The 18,908-nt window shown below is 38.4% G+C and overlaps 1 protein-coding gene across 1 annotated transcript in view; it reads right to left on the bottom strand.

Annotated features, from left to right (window-relative positions):
* The window catches only part of SPAG17 (sperm associated antigen 17), a 226,243-nt gene that overhangs the window by 117,348 nt on the left and 89,987 nt on the right, over positions 1-18,908 (bottom strand). The window contains exons 8-17 of the mRNA XM_032419281.1: positions 17,318-17,479; positions 16,124-16,196; positions 15,806-15,918; positions 11,894-12,031; positions 11,692-11,805; positions 10,955-11,105; positions 7,699-7,926; positions 7,385-7,603; positions 1,385-1,446; positions 684-797 (exon numbers count right to left, since the gene is read on the bottom strand). Of these exons, the coding sequence (XP_032275172.1) occupies positions 684-797; positions 1,385-1,446; positions 7,385-7,603; positions 7,699-7,926; positions 10,955-11,105; positions 11,692-11,805; positions 11,894-12,031; positions 15,806-15,918; positions 16,124-16,196; positions 17,318-17,479 (1,374 nt within the window). The remainder of the gene's footprint in view (positions 1-683; positions 798-1,384; positions 1,447-7,384; positions 7,604-7,698; positions 7,927-10,954; positions 11,106-11,691; positions 11,806-11,893; positions 12,032-15,805; positions 15,919-16,123; positions 16,197-17,317; positions 17,480-18,908) is intronic.

Here is an 18,908-nt window from a genome sequence, read left to right as displayed (position 1 = left end):
ATTTTTCATAGTGGTTAAGAGCACAAGTTCTGGGGCCAGATTTCTTGGGTTCATATCCTGCTTCTCTCACTCACCAGCCATGTGACCTTGGGCAAAAGTTACTGCTGGTCAAGTTATCTCAGTTTCCTACGATTTACATAGTTTCTATTTTATAGGATTGTTGCAAGGATTAAATGAGCAGATAACACTTACAAGCCATTGCTAGCATAGTTAAGTGCTCAATAAATGCTAGCTATTGCAGGTTCCATTGACCTGTTAACTGTATCAGGTCAATACTTTGGCGCCTGGGTGCCTCAGTCAGTTGGGCATCCAACTCTTGGTTTTGGCTCAGGTCATGATCTCAGGGTCCTCAGGCTCCATGCTCAGTGGGGAGTCTGCTTGAGATTCTCTCTCTCCCTCTTCCTCTGCCCCTCCCCCTGTTCTCTTTCAAATAAATAAATCAATCTTAGAAAAAAAGAAAAATACTTCTAAATGCAGTGGAAACTTAATAGAAAGGATAGGCAATATGGGAAAAATAAGGTTGCTGTCAACTTGGGAATAAATTCCTTTTATAGCTGAAGTAAATGGGAATATTGATCAGAACGAGATCTGAGAGAGTGACCTAGAAGTGAACTGTTCTAAATCACCCCATGACTCCCCAAACCTGTCCAACCATCTCCTAGAGACTCACGGTTCATTAATACCTGAAGCAGAACTTTCGGTTTAAAATGTTCAGTGAAACTCCAGTCCATTAGACTGCGTTGTTGCGTTTTCTTTATGTCCTCTAACTCGGCTTCCACAGTCATCTTCTTGGGTTTCTAAAAAAATCACAGGAGTGCAATTTCAGCTTTAATTTGTGCAAGTCCAAATGGAGCCCTCTTGGACTCCATCAACTAACCAGCATGCACTCCATCTAATTGGGGAAATCTGCATATGTATAAATCCATATGGCAACATTTTAGGAGAACTGCTGCCAGAAAGAGTATGCCTTTGAGTTTTTTTTTTTTTTTTATGGGCAACATAATCTAAATATTTTTATTGTTAGGTTATATTCTTCTGAGTCCTGTTAGCAATTATAGGCAGGTTTTCTGAACTCACTTCAAGACAGCATTAGTTCTACATGGCTGTATGGTCAGCAGGTGTTTGTGAGGTTGCCAAGCCACACTGTCTAGAGAGGAGCATGGAGCTTGGAAGTTTTGCTTAAGCCGCTAGTGAAATTAACTCCTTTTTCTCCAGTTGGAGCTAGTCTGGGTATGTCTGAGCAACCCCCCTCCTTCTCCTGCTGAACATCTCCTGTGTGTGTGTGTGTGTGTGTGTGTGTGTGTGTGTGTGTTTCTCACTTTGGGTCACAGTTTTTTCAGATCATCTTACTTGTATTTACACTTTTAGCAAAACAATTCCTTACCTTTTCAAGAGGCTCAGCCTTTGTGACTCCTTCATCTTTGATCTCATTGTTCGTGGTCTGTTCTGTAAATCAAAGACACCAACATCCAGTTGTGTTTGGGCTTTGTTCTTGCCTTTGTCAGTGCTGTGCCTTTTTGCTGCCCATATGATCTATGTTTCTGTGCTGAAAAGGTAATTCCTGAAAGGCATGTTTCATGCCTCCAAAAAGGTGTTTGTGTCAATAATTCTAAATCAGTGTCTACCTAGAAAAGCTATACTAAACCCTTTGAAAAGAACCCAGCTTCCTATATGATGCATTCCTAAATCATATCAGATATTCTGCCCTGACTATCTCCCTCACTTCTAAAAATGTACCTTTATGAGTTGCAAATACTCACTGATTAAACTATAGCTCTTGTGATTCTGAATCTCTCATGTAGAAATGGATAAACTATATAGCATATTCCAAGTTTGACCAAAGAAACGGAGTGGGTGATGAATCTTGTGGTAACATATTTGTGATGTTACTGAATAGCTGAGCCAACTTGGCCTTTTATCACCCTTAGAACAACAGCAAATTGATCCCTACATAGTCATATATAAAATGGTTCCACCTTCACTCTCCAAACACATCCCTTTCACTCTCCTTTGCTCATTCCTCTCCAGACTCACCAGGTTGCTTGCTGTGTCTTAAAGTTTTTGCACTTGTTTTTCTTTCTTACATGCTTTGCTTTTAGATAATCACCTGGTTCAAACACTTCATCCACATCGTTGCTCAAATGTTACCTCCTCAAGAGCCTTTCTGCCTTTTACCCTGTTTTATTTTGAATCATAGCATTTACTAGTGCCTGATGATATTTATTTGTTTATGTCTACCTCTCCATCTCAATGTGAATTCCTGGAGAATAAGAACTTGATCCTGTTTTCCATAACTGTACCCTGAGCACCCAGCACGTGGGAGAGATTCAGTACATTTTGTTTTGCTTGAATGAGGAAAATCTACATCACATAATAAAACTGGAAATGTATGTAAAGCTATAGGGAGAGAGCAGAACTGTGGAAGAAACGCAAAACAAAAGCTTGTTTTAGGGTAAGCATTAGATTCAACTTCATTCTGTGGCAAAGAGAACCATAGCTGCACTTCTAGAGGGTGTAGTTAATTGCGTCTACCAAGGATAGGACAATGTTTCTCTTTCTTTTAGGAGCATAGCTAGTTATATTTTCGCTACTGGTTTCATCTTGCCTTGGGCTGGTGAAGGTGACAGCAAGAATGTTCCATTTTGATTTATAGGAAAACTATAAAATCAATTCAGTTCAGTATTTATATAAATATATCTACTCAGGAGAAAACTCAGGCCAACTATAACTCTAAATAGACCATGATGTCCCATGTGTCCTTGAAGCAACTGATATGAAATCTGTGGAATAAAAATTATTCTATTCTGTGGTCTGCCAGATTTCCGGGAGATTTGATATTCCCTCCTGTGTTTAAGGATCTAGCAGAAAAAGTCTCCAGTTTAGAAAATATGTTCTAAAAAATTGTGCATCAGTTATTTTGTCAAAGGAAAGAGCACTCTAAAACTAATCTGAACTCTTCATTTAAGAGTACAGTAAAAATCATTTTTTCTTTCTTTCTGATTCTGCCTTCAACCGCATAATCCTTTGACAGTGTGATTCAGTAGTTTTTGACACATCTGGAAATGGATGCTTTCTCATCCCTTTGAAAAACAGCTTTCCTAATCTGTTTTACTTTAGAGATAACAAGATCCCTCTGCAAAGCAGTTACTTTATTAAAAAAACACCCAACAAGCATAAAGGGCACATCTAAACCTATAGCCTCACGGTTATCAACTCTCAGGTTTTTCATAAATATCCAATAGGCCCTGTCAAGTTCAAAAACAGTCTCAGATGGAAATCCAGTGTTTGGTAAGAAAAGCACAAATATTCAGTCCTTCACATCCAGGAACAGGTTTTTATATGTATTTGATGCTAAGATGGTTGTGCAGGAAATACATGGACAATTTCTGCTTTGCTTAAAATGATTTCAAGTGGCTGCTTTAGAAATATGATTCAGAGTTAGGGGGAAAATGCAAGATCAACAACAACAAATTCCCTTAGACGTTAACAGCCACAGTGAAACACCAAGACTCGGCCACCCTCCCCTGTCCAACTGTAAGAGTTCCTTGATGTGGATCAACATACATCATATAGGATCCCTTATTGGTTGTGGGGGCTTAGTTCTCAAGATTGCTCAGCCTCTAGGATATACTATCCATTATAGCATTTTTAGCCCTGACAATATAGAGTTGCTCTGATCATCTATTTTCCACCAGGATCTGGAATGCCAATTTACATGGTTTGACCACCAGGTGGCAAAAGTTGCCTGAGGAAAACTATACACCAGTTGCTCTAAAGAAAAAAGCAAAATACAAAGAAAAAAACCTCAGGCCTTATATCTCTCCTGGCTTATTCTGGATCCACATGAACACAAAGTGACTTCTTTGTCATATATTTACATTCCCACAGGATGCATAATAGCATAACATCCCAGGTTGACTTATTTGGCTTAATTATTTTTATAAGCTTGGCTAATAGGTAAGGGACTTAGAGAAATAGGGAATCAACCCTTTCGGTAACAAAATCAGGTTAAGTATCAGCATGAAGAAGAGACTATGAGTATGACTAAACCACTAGACAAGGAGTTTCTGGGACTGAGGAAGCCACAAGACACAGTGGAGGAAGCATTGGTTTGGAGTTAGCTTCTTTTGGAATCCTGACTTCCTACTCATATGTAGTTGAACAAGTCGCTTAACCCTTCTGAGTCTTCAACTCCTCATCTTTAGAATTAGGATAATAGCATCTTACTCACAGACTTGAGGTTTATATCAAATACTAGTTAATACATGTAAAATGTCTTAGCAGAGTGCTTGGAATATAGCAGGACAATACTAAAAAAAATGTTATCTCCTTCTCTCTGTCCCCCCTCACCCTCACTTATCTGCTCTACTAAGCAAGCAGATTTTCCCTAATTCTACTCCATTGATGACTTTCTCTTTTATCATCATCTAAATTAATGAAAATGGCAAGATGACCATTCAGTCAATACTGACTTAATAACTGTTCTCTTGTGCCACAGACCACTTACTCTTGTTTACTGCTTTTAAAAATTATAAATTATAACACATGTGGAGAAGTACATAGACTATAAATGTGTAGTTTACTGGATAATGGGAAAGAAAAGACCCAGCACTGCAGACATCTTATATGTGTCCTTTCATAACCATGACTTCCTTGTTAAGCTATCATATTAATCCTGATGTCTTTGTGTGGATTATTTTGGGATTTCTACATTTACAATATTTACAAATAGTAATAGTTTTATTTCTTCCTTTTCAAACCTTACACTTTTATCTCTTTTTCTTGCCTTACTGAGTTGGCTAGCATCTCCAATGTAATATTGAATACAAGTGTTTATAGTAGATAGCTTCCTGGAGCTGAGGGAAGTCTTTCAACTTTTCATCTTGATATATAATGTTTGTTGTAGTAATTTAAGAATAAACCTTATAAGGTAGAGAATTTTCCTTCTCTTGCTAGTTTGCTAAGATTTCTTTCGTAAATTGCTATAGCGTTTTAAGCACTTTTTCTGCATCTATTGAGATGATGATATCATTTTTCTCAGTGTTAATTGATAAATTATATTGATTTTTACAATGTATGTTTTTCCTCTATTTCTGTTATAAAAACAACTTGTTTGTTATGCATTATTATCATTTTGTATATTGCTAGATCAGTTTACTTGTATTTTATTCAGGATTTTTGCATCTATGTTAATGAATGAGTTTGATTTATAATTTTCTTTTGTTGTACTATGCTTGACTGTGTTATTATAAGGTTTATGCTAGCTTTGTAAAATGAGTAGGGGAGGATATCCATTTTTTATTTCTGGGAATAATTTTTAAGATTAGAATTATTTCTTTTTTTTGAGTTTTGGTATCACTTGTAAATAAGATCATTTGGATTTGGTATGTCTTATTCAGGAGGATCTTTAATTATTGATTTAATTTATTTAAATGATTACAACACTATTCATGTTTCTATTTCTTCTTGAGTCATTGTTGGTAAGATATACTTTTCTAGTGATTTGCTCATTTTATTTTAAGATTTAGTGGAATACAGTTGTTCATATCCTCCTACTATTTTTTACATTTCTGTAGAATCAGAGGAAAGTCTATTTCTTTATTCCTGATGATTTTTATTCCTGCTATGGCTTTATTACTAATATGGTTATTTATGCTTCCTTTTTTTGTGGTCTGCCTTTTATTTAAAAAAATTATCAAATTTTAAAAGTATTTTCAAAGAACCAGATTTTGTAGTATTTGTTCTTCCTTATTACATCTATATTTTCTTTTTTTTTTTAGATTTTATTTATTTAATTGAGAGAGCGCACGTGTGAGAGAGAGAGAAAGAGAGAGAGCAAGCCAGGGAGGGGCAGAGAAGCAGGCTCCCCACTGAGCAGGAAGGCTGATGTGGGACTCGATCCCAGGACCCTGGGATCATGACCTGAGTTGAAGGCAGATGCTTAACCAACTGAGCCACCCAGGTGCCCACACATCTATATTTTCTATGTCAATAATTTACTTATTTTTTTCTTCCTTTCACTTTATTTGGATTTATTTTGTTCATCTTTATCTAAGAACTTGAGGTTGATGTTTAGCTAATTAATTTTTCTTTCTTTTAAAAATGTATTCATTTAAAGCTGTGAGCTTGTCTCTGAGTATCCCTTGCTTTAGTTGCATTATAGAAATTTTGATATTCAGTATTTTCATTACCATTCAACTTGAAATCTTTCCTAATTTCTATTGTGACTTTTTCTCTTTGAAAATTTGGGTGTCTTCTCATTATTTTTCATAACTAATGGCCACCATAAGTTCACTGGGTTTTGAGAATATACTCTGTAGTTTTGATCCTGTGAAAATTTGCTGAGATGTGTTTTATGGTCCAGTATACCATTAATATTTTTAAGATAAGCATACCTGTGACCTCTAAGAAGCTATAGTACTATGGAAACTTAATATAGCCATATGAATAATTATAATAAGTAGTAGGAAATGATAACTAATGCCATAAAGGAAGCACAGATTAATTATGACCATGGGAATGCTAAGGGAGCCATTTCGAGAGGGACACATCTAACAAAGCTTTATGGAAGTGCCACTGAAATCTTAATCATAATCAAAAAGAGAACTCCGGGTGGAGGGTATTGTGGAGGAAAGACACAGAGATTGAAAACAGCAGGCTGTGTAGAGGAAATAGAGCTTAATTCTGTTTGCCTAGAGCATGGCATGAGTGAGCAAAAGGGAAAAAGCGGAAAGGTTTTGGAAAAGTAATTTGGTACGACCGCAGAAGCACGTATAGCAGGCCAAAGTGTTGGGTTCTGTTAGGAGGGAGCCATTGAGGGTTGTAAGCAGGAAACGAACAGCTGGATTTGGGGTAATTAATCTGATAGCTGTGCATAAGATAGCTCAATAAATTTAGCCTAACCGTCTCCTGTGCTTCTATACCTCCTAATATAACAATATTTATGATGGTATATTCTACAGTAAGAATCATTACCTGAGCTATAAAGAAGAGAGAAAGGGAATCCTTGTTCTTCATTGAGCATTGATTTTGTACCAAGCTCTGTAGTGGGCAGTTCACTATTTACTGCAGGTAATTTTTAATATTTTTTTCATATAATTACAATAACCCTATGAAATACTAATGAAAGTTTTAATTATGTTCACCTTACTGTATTTACTAAGGTAAAAGTGGACTAACAGGCCTTAGGATATTTTTAAAAACAAGGGTTGAAATAACAAGGACTGAATAATAACGCTCAGTAGCAAAGTTTAATTTTAACTTAGATATTAAACAGTCTTCCAGTTGAAATAGGGAGGCATTTAAATTTAGATAATGTTTCTTGAATCATTTTTGGGGTTAATACATCCTATAATAGTGTACACACACACACACGTTTGCTCACCTGAAGGCCCAGACTGGACCTGAGTCTTCACACTGGTCTCCTGCCCTGACAGCTGCATATTATCAGGGTCTAAGGGTTCCTTACTGTTCGGCTCAGAATGCTTCATATTATTAGAATCAGACTGACGAGCATCTGAAGGTTCTTTAGAGATCTCATCCTCTTGCACAGATGTTGACCAATTCTGATCCACAAATAAAATTCTGTCTTTGGTTTCAGTATCTAGTCAGTTTGAAGAGAATCCATTAGACATAATGCTAGAAAAATTGACAATCATAAAATGTAAGAATTCCTTTGATTCCCTCCATGCAGTGTACCTGTTTGGGGTTTGGCCTCTTGGACATTCATTTTCATGATGTATTGCTGCCTTATCTGTTTAGCAAATCTGGCAGGGTTGTCCCATGGTATGTTGAACATCTCAGAATCTGTCCCATACATCATCTCAGAAGGCATTAGCTTTCCTTCTTCATTAACCTCAGAGAGTTTCAGGCTCTCAAAAGTAAACACTTTAAAGGCTCGTTCTACTTCATTCCAGCTCAAGACTTCTGTAAGAAAGCAGGAGCTATGCTGCTAGGAATGCTCTTATTACCACATGGTACAGGGCTGACAGAGGGGCAGCCAGGGGGTCTGTCCACCACGATGACAAGGGAGTCACGTCACGCTGGGTGTTGACCTGACTTTAAACATGGGCTCCACAATTTTGCAACAAATATGGATAGTACCTAATAATAAGAAAGCTGCACAGTCAAGATATAATCTATCAAGACAATGCTCACAAATTGCTTCATAGCTTAATCAGTATTAGGTGTATTAGTACTAATTCACATGGACTCTCCAGGGTACCATATTGGTTAAATATGTTTAAAACTTATCATTTTTAAGCAAAAGCACCTTTGCTACTGTTCTAATTTGAAGTAAAAAAAAAATTACTCACTTGTGTCTAACATATACTTTATATTCAGTAGGTTTTATTGTTCCTTAGGGCTCAGAAAAGGCCTCTTTTCACCCACTTCAACTGGTGTAGCACTTCCCATAATTGCTCTTCAAAGATTATCAGCTTTCAATTGGCCCTATTCATTTGTGCATTTATTTTCTCACAGCATTTATTTATCCATTTACCCACTCCCTCCCTCCCTTGCTTGCTCACTCGTCTTTGTTTTCTATGTATTAGGCTTTGTCATAGGTCCCTGAAATTCAAAGAAAAGATTTGGTTCTTGCACTTTAGAAGTTCAGGGCAGAGGGGTGGGAGGTAGGTATTAGCAAATAATCATGGGATTCCATGAGGAAAAGTAAAATGATTGTGGCAGATCAATGATTCCGTGGTAACCTCCACTTTTTCTCCAATAGAAATGAGGACACAGGGAGGGCTCTTTTGGGAAAAACATGAGGCAATTCAGAAGAGAGACAGGGAAAAGGTAAAAGTTACAGAATTAAGGAAAGTTTGCTCATTCATTCATTTTGCAAACATCTTTTGAGCACATATTAGTTGTCAAGGATTATAGTAAAAGCTGGGACCACAGCAGTAAAGTTAGCAGTGAACTCCGGATCTTCTAGAGTATCTATTCTGGTGGCTGGAAACAGGGCAAACAGATAAGTGTATGCCATATCAGAGATGATAAGAAGGATAAAGCCAGGAGAGGGGGTAAAAAGTGATAGCGGTTAGGGAGGGGCTTCTTTTTTTATATAAGGTAGTCAGAGAAAAACCCTCTAAGCAATTAAGCAAAAATATGAAGGAAGCGGGAGAGTAAGTCCTGTGAATATCTGGAAGAAAAGGGATGGAGGCAGGAGAAATCGCAAGTGCAAAGATCCTGAGGCAAGGGGTTGACCAACAGGTTCAAGGAATCACAGCAAGGCCAATGTAGAATGAGTGGAGTGGAATGATGAGACCTTCACAGGTGATGAGCTCAAAAAGTGGGTGGCAGAACAGTGTAGATTATTCTTTGAGTGACATGGGTGGCCACTAGAGAATTCTGAGTTAAGAAGGTACGTGGTGTGACTAACATTTTAGAAGGATGGTTCTGGTTATTGCATGAAAAAAAGGCTAGGTGAAAAAGTGAAAGCCTGTTGACCAACTGGAAAGCTATTGAAATAGTCCAAGTGAGAGGTGACAGTGGCCTGGGCTGCCATGGCAGTGAGGGATGTGGTGGTATTGGTTGTGGGGCATAAGAAACAAAGAGGAATCAGGGATGACTCTAGGTTTGGGAAGAAAACAGTTGCCATTTACTGAAATAAGAAGGACTATGAAGGGACAAATTTCAGGGAGTCAAGAGTTTGGTTTTGGATCTGTTAAGTATGAAGTGCTGATAGAGAGAAGAGGAGAGAAGAAGAGGAGCAAGGGTTTTGGAGGGGACACGTAAGCAGGATATGTGTGACGTGGCAATGGTAGCTACAGAAACAAGAATCCTGTGCTGTGTGTAAGACAGGGTGGAGAGAGCATGGAGTCATACCACAGGCAGAAGGAGAGGTGGAGTGTGGCAGGATATAGGCGAAGGACACACATTCTCAGGAACATCAGTAACAGAGTGGTTATGTAAACCAAGTTCTCCACATACCCAGGTGGGTCGGCTCTCCCCCGCTTTCCATGAGGTGATGACATGACAGTATTCAAAAGATTTTGTTGTTTTCTTACCATTATGTCTACTTAAAAATCAAAGAACAAATCAAGAATAAAATATTTCATGATTTGCTTAGAGTGAGAAATGAAACGAGGTGCTTCTCTCTTTTCTAGGGTAAATGCTTTCTTGTCAAATAAAGATGTCTATAATTTCATGTTCCTTCTTGTAAGTAGGAATGTATCTGCTGATTGCTTCAAGTGGAAATTAGGTTGGTTTTTATTTTTTAAAGATTTTATTTATTTATTTGAGAAACAGAGAGAGAAAGAGAGAGCATGAGCAGGGCGAGGGGTAGAGGCAGAGGGACAAGCAGACCCCCAGCTGAACAGGGAGCTAGATGTGGGGCTCCATCCCAGGACCCTGAGATCATGACCTGAGCCGAAGTCAGAAACTTAACTGACTGAGCCACCCAGGCAGCCCTGGAAATACAGTTTTTGAAGGAAATGGCTGTATCTAAAATCCCAGTGAACTCTGCAATGAGAAGCTGATTTTAGATTCTCAAAATTACCTCTCTTTCCGCTGTCCTCAAAGATCATAAAATGACCCTTCCTTCTATGAGAGGAGGTGAACTTGAATCAACACGCTCTAGGCACCACACCGCCAGGGGGCTCTCTACTCTGTGCTTTTACCTAGGATAGGGATCACCATGCTTTCTGCAATGATGTCAAGGAAGGGATGTGGGGGTGCGTTGTGGGGAAAAAGAAGGAAGAAGCAGATTATTTTTGTCATGGAAACGCAGTGGAAAGAAGACCCAGGGCATCAAATTGAAGAATGTTATGTATCATAGCTGTCATACTATTGCTAATGACATTATTCAAGGTTAGAGAACCAAAATACCCACCTCAGCCTCTGAAAGCTCTTTCAATAATCAAAATACTTTTTGCAAATAGGAGTGTAATCTTAAGAAGCACATATGACCATAAATGAATGAATTTAAACTAAGGCAAAAAAATCTACTCACCATTTGTACAGAAGTGCATGAGCTCATGAATTGTAGCTAGACGTTTAGTGCTGTTCCATGGCGGGGGCAGAGGGAATTTAAGGAATTCCCACAGTGGCAACTTGGACTGCATCTCCTGCTCAATTTGAACTGGGTCAAAATTCTTTTGGTCCTGATGAAAAAGAGCAACATGACAGAAGACATTAGAGTAAGCTGTCAAGTGCCTTATGCATATGGAGAAGGCAAAACCTGATACCTTCGCTCTCATTATTTGGAAACAGGGGAAATCAATGGTAATTGGGGAAGACAAACTGTTGGTATTTTGCTGAAGGTCAAAAAAGCTCGTTCTCACTTTGCCAGAGGTTCCTGGTGCACAGAAATGATGGATTCTTCATTTGCTGTGACAAACTGCCAAAGTCTCATATATATTCATCTCTCCCTTCTGAGATCCTTCTCTGGCTTCCACTAGTTTTTCACATTGTTAAGATAGCTAAAGCAAATAACTATAAGGTTTTAATGCAAATTTGGTGTACTCACAATCAATTAAATGGTTAACTGGGCCTCTATAATTAGACAAGTTTTCTTTGCTCCCATATGCACCTCTATTTCCTGAGGTCTCACTTTGCAAGCAGGTATCCATTTTGAATATTACTTTTAGTTCCATCGGTGAAACTATCTAACCCCAATTTCTTCAATGAATGATTACAAACAAGGCTTTCTTGCATCACTTCTCCTCAGGGAAACCCAATTATTATTACCTTTAGAGCATACTTCTTGTAAGCATGTGCATCATGATAGTCCAATAGGAGAGGGCCTTTGGGCACTGCTTTGCTTTCATTTTCTTCTTCAGATAAGAATATTTCATGGAGATTCTATTCAAATTGAAATATAGTGACTTAAAAAGAGAATCCATACTTTTTCAAAGCATGCAAGCTCTTTGGATATCTTATGCCATCTGACCTTTTTCTCCTTCTCTGTGAGACAGAGAGAGGGCAGGATGGACACAATGTGAGCTGCAATTCTGTGGTCCAGCCCATCTGCTCTAGGAGGCGGCTGCACCAGGCTGGGCGGGACAAGGTCTTCTTCAGTTGCCACAACCTGTTAAAGTAAACAGGTGGGAGGAGTCAGTTTGATGGTCAGCTCTTTACTGACACATATTTCCATTGCTCTTAGTAAAAACAAAGCGGTCTCTACCAATAACATACGGTGATGACACAAAGTGGCAGCGTATACCAAAATAAAAAAGAAAATGTTTACAACGCATGCATTAAAGTAGATATAATTTTAACATATGCATGAGAATAGATAACACAAAACACAAATGGTAAACAGGAAAATTTACTATGACAAAAATCAAAATAACAATATAATAAATTTTTTTCTTAATGATTTACTCTTTCTCTTGAAGCACTCGAAACCGCCCCCACCTTCGGGTTCAGTAAGTATTTATTGAGTGCCTACCATATGCCAAGCACTGTATGGGGCATCTTCTCTTACATTATCTCATTTAAGCGTCACAGAGACATTGTGGAGTAGATATTATCTTAATTTTACAGAGGAAGAGCTAGGGTGACTGAAGTTAGTGACTGGTGCAAGCCGAAGGCTACTGAGTGGGAGGAACTGGGGTTCAGGTCAAGTCCTCATTCTTTCTTCAAAAGAGTGATAGATGGTGAGATCAGTAAAGGGTAATAGTCTCCTTTATAGGGGGAAACTGAGGTCTAGAAAGATTATGTGGCTTGTTCAATTTTACCTGGCAAACAAAAGAAGTTGAAATGTAATCAAGGTAGGCACCTTATTTATAGCTTTTCTCTTCACCTTATATCCTGCAATCATCCTCTGTGATTTCACATAGTTTTACAGGGTTTCTCAACCTTAGAACCGAATTAGACAGTTATTTGTTGTGGGTTTGGTTCTGTGCGATGGAGAATGTTTAGCAGGACCCTTGGCCTCGATCCGTTTGATGCCAGTATCACCCCTCCAATTGTGACAACCAAAAATATCTTCAGACATTGCCAAATGTCCCCTGGGAGTAAAAATCAGCTGCTGTTGAAAACCACTGCTATAGATGGATAACAAAATAGCCTCCCATCCTTCACCTTTTGTCAACTCCTTACTTTCCAAAGAGCCACTCATATCTCCACTCTCTATCTCCGATCATCTCTTGGACCCACTCCAATCACAAAAGACCACTCAAAACTGTTCTACCTCTGAAATGTTAAACTCTAATATCTTGTCTTGGAAAATCCTATCCCATTCCTCTTATATTTCAATTTTTTTCATGCTATTATTAAGCTTTTTTTCAATCAACACTATCTATTATTCGTTGCCTTCTCTGGGTCAGGCACTGAGGTCATCAGCTGCTGCCTGTAATATACCAGGTGCTTAATAAATGTTTGTTGCTTTTAATTGAGTTGAATAAAATAATAAAGACTAAGATAAATAAAATGATGATACTGCAAGCTCTATAGGGCTTTTCAGCTTTTATAAATTTATTAATATAATAAAACTACTGGTCTCCCAGAAACCTTATGGGGTAATGAAAGGCAACTGTGAGTGTGCTTTTCTAATTGGTTAGAAAACTAAAGCAGACATAAAAATGTATACTGGAGGTAAAAAAGATGATAGAGTCTGAACAGGACTTTAAACATTTGAATATTCAGAGACATAAAGGAATGTGTTACATCCATGCAATAAGGACAATGACAGGCAGTTGTAAAAAGAAGTTGGAGAATTTATAAATTAAAGACATTTATTGTTGAGAAAAAACTTCAAGAGCAGACTGGACTCCACTGAAGAATGAATTAATTGGAAGTTAAGCTGGAATTCCCAAAAAGATAAAATTGATGGAAAATGTAAAAGACAAGGAGGAAAACCCAGAAGTTCCACGATCCAATAAAAGGATAAATCAATAAAAAAAAATATTCGAAGGTATATTTAATTCAGCAAATACAGATTCAGTGTCTGCTGTGGGTTAGGTGTGGTTATGGTTCACTGGGCATACAGCGGTGAACAAGATTAGATTAATTCCCTGCTTGCATGGAGCTTGTATTCTAGTGAAAGGGGGAAGGTAAGACACAAAGCAAATAAGTTATTTTAAGAAGAGTGGTTGTTGATAAGAAAATAAAACCAGGTGATGTGGTAAAAATCACTTTGTGTTGTCAGGGGCTTCCTTTGGGTCAGGTGGGAGAAAGGCTAAGGAATACAATCTCCACTGGGCACTGAATGAGAAGAAGTATCCTCCAGGCAGACATGTGGGTGCAGAACTTTCTAGGAAAAGAAGTGGGAGTAAAAACCTAAGGTGGAATTAAGTAGTGTAGTTGAGGAAAACCCAGAAGGCCTATGTAGATGATGAGTAGTAAGAGTGTGTGTGTGTGTGTGTGTGTGTGTGTGTGTGTGGTGAGGGGGGCAGGAGATGAGATGACAGATCAGTCCAGACCCATAGTTTTAGGGTCTTCCAATGTAAGGAATTTGGATTTTATTTAGAATGTAATCAGAAACCAGATTATAGTCCTTTAGATTGTTAATGACAATGATAAAACAAAACCCTACCTGAACATAGCCTTGTGTTATGAATTATAAAGAGAAAACTCTAATAGCTGCCAGAAAGAAAAAAAACAGATTATTTACAAAGAAAAAAGTATCAGATTGACATGAGATTTCTCAGCAACATTAGAAGAAAGAAGACAACAAAGCAATGCCATCAAAACACTTTTCCATTCAGATTGACTAGGCTCTAAGGCAGTTTCTGAGACTTACACTTGGGCAAGTTACTTAACCTTTTTATGCCTCAGTTTCCTTATTTGTACAATGGGGAACAAAAATAGTTTCTGCTTCATAGGGTTGTTCTAAGAATTAAATGAGTTTATTTATAATAACTCTTTTCAAACACATATAGAAAACTCATGAGAATTGACCACGTACCTCAGGTCACACAGGAAGCTCAGGAAATTTAAAAACATTTTTTAACATGCAGACCATGTTTACTGACCATAATGCAATAAAACTAGGAATTGACAATAAACAATGGAAATGAAAATAAAAGATTTAGAACTGAAGAGATTGAAAGCATCAAGATGGCAGCCCAAGAAATACTCAAAGGGAAATGTGTAGCCTTAAGTAAAGCAAAAAGCCTGAAAATAAAAGAAGTAAGCTTTTGATTAAAATGAAATGCAAAATAAACTCAAAGAAATCAGAAAGAAGGAAATAATAAAGAGAAATGAAGAAATTAATTAAACAGAAAGTAGAAAGGAGTTGATCAAGGAAGTAAAATGCTAGTTCTTTGAAAAGACCAATACAATAGATATACCATTGACAACCATGATCAAGGAGAGAGAGGGGACAAATAAATAACATCAGTCGTAGAAAAGGAGAATAACCAGATGCCAAACAAATTTTAAAATGCATGTAAGTGAATAAAGAACGTTATACGATATTGAAAACACAAATAAAATTGGCATATTTATTAAAAAATACTAATGACTAAAATTGGCCTCAGGAAGAGAAAAATCTGATTAAATTTACAAGTATAAAAGAAATTTTAAAGATAAAGACCATTAACCACCCATCCACCTGGCTACGTCCTCTTTCTTGTCCGTTAAAATGACACCAGACACAGTTTGAAGGATACATCTCACGAAACTTCAGGGGATGTGAGATCAATTGTTCCAGAGCATAGCAGAAGAAAGGGGATTAAAGCAGATGATCAAAGTAAATTTAGTTTTATCTAAAGTGTTCCATAATCTTTGTAAAGGAGAATACACTCAGGGATTATGTGTGTAGTTTAAAATAGTCCAAACCAAAAGCAAAGAGAGATGAAGTGACGGACTCAAGGTTACCCAGCTGGGAAAGAATCTTCGGCATGTACCCACCTACCTGTTCCAGCATACAGTGTAGTATCAGGGGCACAGAGATGAATTCTTCTGGAATCGGATTCAGCAAGTCATTGTAATATCTCAGGTCTACTTCAGTTGTGCAGACAAAAGCCACTGTAAAATATACAATATATCACTGCTCAAATAAGATGTGTTCTCCATTTCTTCCATCAAAATTTTATCCATAAATTCAAACTGTCACCGTGCACTAATGAAAGCGGGACATGTAGGTGGAGGGATGTCTGAAAGCAAGATGGAGGACAGCCAGTAGTCCTTAATGCACTAGCTCACTGTGTTGGTCTTCGGGTTTCATACATGCCTGATGGGGGCGCTTGTGGTTCCTCATTCTGTGCTTTCTTCTTGCCAGGGGTTGGAGCAACAGGTTGTGGCGCCTAAAAGTAGAAGAATTCAAAAGAGACGACTGAGATATCCAGCTGAGAGATGCTTTCGTCAAATGCGGGTATGATGGGGTCTGACAGGATTCTGAGATTGTATGATGTTCACACCACAGAATCATTGGCTAATATTAGGAGCAAACGAAAGGGTTTTGTCTGAGGAAGGGAAGAAGTTAACAGGTATGGACACTTTTCAGTTTTCCCTAACAGAGCCTATTGAGCAATTGCCAGGAGAGGGATGGGAAGATGGGGCACTGGTCCCTGGGTGACTCAGAATCACACCATTCTCCCTCTTCGAGTCCTTCAATGGTTCCCCATCACCTTCCAGGTACAACCCAAACTCTTTAACTCAGCACCAAAGAACATCTGCTTCCATTTTCCGGTGGGAGTTTGTGTTGTTGTTCTCCATTTTGCACTACTACCTGGGAGCACAGACTTATCCTGTAGTCCTGGCTTGTGCCCTAATACTTCTTTCCTTTGACCCCATGTCTGTGTACATGCACCTTTGCCCCTTTCTTGAGAATGCCTTTCTGTCCCTTCTTCCACTAGGTTTTCCTGTAGGCAAATCACACATAGCCTTCACCACATCACTTACCCGGCTGGGTGAGGCTCTCCTGACTCCTCCCTCTCCCCTGCTGCTCCTCTCCAGGTCAGGTTAGGTACCAAATTTTCAGTGTTTCTACTGCAGCCTGAGCTGACTGTTCTCACCATGCTATGTTGAAACCACCGTTGACATGACTGCCATCCTCTTTAAAAGTTAACCTCAACAAGGGGGACAGGGGAGGAGTCTTGTTCATTATTGCCAGCACCTTGTGCAAGGCTAGCACATGGTAGGTGCTAAATATATACCATGATTAATTTATCAATAGCCCTCTTCTTGTTCCAGGTGCTGAACGTGGCTTCTAGCATCAACTCTCCATGTGGCAGGTAGTTAGGGAGTTTTAGTGTTGTGCCCGGGAGCCTCTCCTTGTTCCCACCCTCATGACTTAAATCCCAGCAGGCAGAATTTCCTTCCTACAAGTATTTATGTAATTTTTCCTTCGTGTGTTTTACAAATGTGAAAATCAATTTGTTCAGTTGATCATTCAGCCCACTAAAGACATCCCAGAATGTGCTACCTCAGTAATTGACAGGGCTTCCAAGATAGGTTTCTCATTAACCACTTGTGGGATATTGATAAGGTGCATGCTTTCCAAATAGTGTTGGTGCTGCCTCTTCCAATCCAGGGTGTCATACATCAAACAGGCAATATTTTCAAAAATATCGGTACCCAATTCCAGCTACAGGTGAGAAAATTAATGACAGTTAGTTATTAGTGTTTTGTTGTTGGAATCAGCTATATGGTTCATTTCCCTCTTAACAGCTAAACCAAGCACTTCCCCAAATCACTGAATCCCAGCCATGGTGAGTGAGTCTTCATTTGTTGAACCCTTCTTGACCATCTTGTTCACCACAATGCAGACTGTTCCCTTTGGAGGGTCGTATGGCTGCATAATACTGTAAGAGTCTAATGAATGCTTCAACTAAGTGAAAAACAACCTGTCCATTAATTTCAGCAACGTGGCCTATATTCTGATGTCTCAATTTCTAAAACAACATATTAGATAGGTAATTTCAATATCTCTTCTGTGCTACCGTCAGAGGAAAAAACCCCTAAGATATAGATAGTCTACTGCTTTTGTATCTAATACCCACAAGTTTTATTATCTAGCAAGCAAATTGTGGATCAGATACCCCTATTACTTTTGCTTTTATTTCCAGAACTGGAAAAGTACTGTTATCACTAGGTCTGCCTGCCTGAAAGCAAAGAAGCGTTAAGTAGGCTTATCCTAGATCTGAGTTACAGAGGTAAGGTAGGATGAGATAGCTTCTTGGGGGGCCAGTGAATCACAGTCTGGCAGGAGTCCAGGGAAGTGCGAGCTCTGCCCACCTTCAAGGTGCAGCTGCCAGTCTGGGCTTCACGTGCCTACACTAGGACTGAGCATTCTTCAGTTAAGTTTCAACCTGCTAGTCGTCCACCCAAATTCTGGCACAGAAACACGTTTTTGTTTGTATCTATAAGAAATATGGTAGGACTTCTGCCCCTTCTGATCCCTTAGCTTAACTAGTTTATTCATTTTTCAAATCAAACAGCAGATCACTTGCTAAAAGCCAGAAAATTATTTCAGCAACCAAGGTCTTAACTTGAGATGTTGCAGATGTCTTACATGAGCAGTTAGCACTTCTTGATGGGCATTTATTTGATGTAAACCTTTCGTTACCTTTTGTTCAGCAAAAATATAGCCTGCTTGTTTGCAGACAAAGTACAAAGGTACTAATGCTCTCTGTCTTCCAGAGAGGAAGAGGACTCCTTGGCTGGCTTCTGCTTTGGATATGAGGCTATTACCAACTTACATATATAGCTGAGTGTGTGATATCATGTATCCACACCATGTAGTTAGTTTATTTCTATGAGAAGTAGATTTATTACTTTTATGTTTCTCAGGTGATCTAAATTTTAATATGAACTTTGTTCTTCAATATTAAACCCAATGGCCTTTCTTTTCAAATCCAGCTCCATGACTGAACTGTTTTCAAGGCTCTCTTTCCCCATCATCTTCAATGCTGGGTTGTTCACCCACAAATCATACCTTATATAGGCATGCTTGGGCTCTAAAAAAAAAATACTGCAATTGGACGCAGACCAGTTGGTCTGACATGAAGAAGATA

This window comes from Phoca vitulina, unplaced genomic scaffold, assembly GCF_004348235.1.
Source record: "Phoca vitulina isolate PV1807 unplaced genomic scaffold, GSC_HSeal_1.0 scaffold2, whole genome shotgun sequence".
In the NCBI taxonomy this organism is placed as follows: Eukaryota; Metazoa; Chordata; class Mammalia; order Carnivora; family Phocidae; genus Phoca; species Phoca vitulina.
The sequence above is the reverse complement of the archived record's forward strand: the minus strand, read 5'-3'. Positions and strand labels throughout refer to the sequence as shown.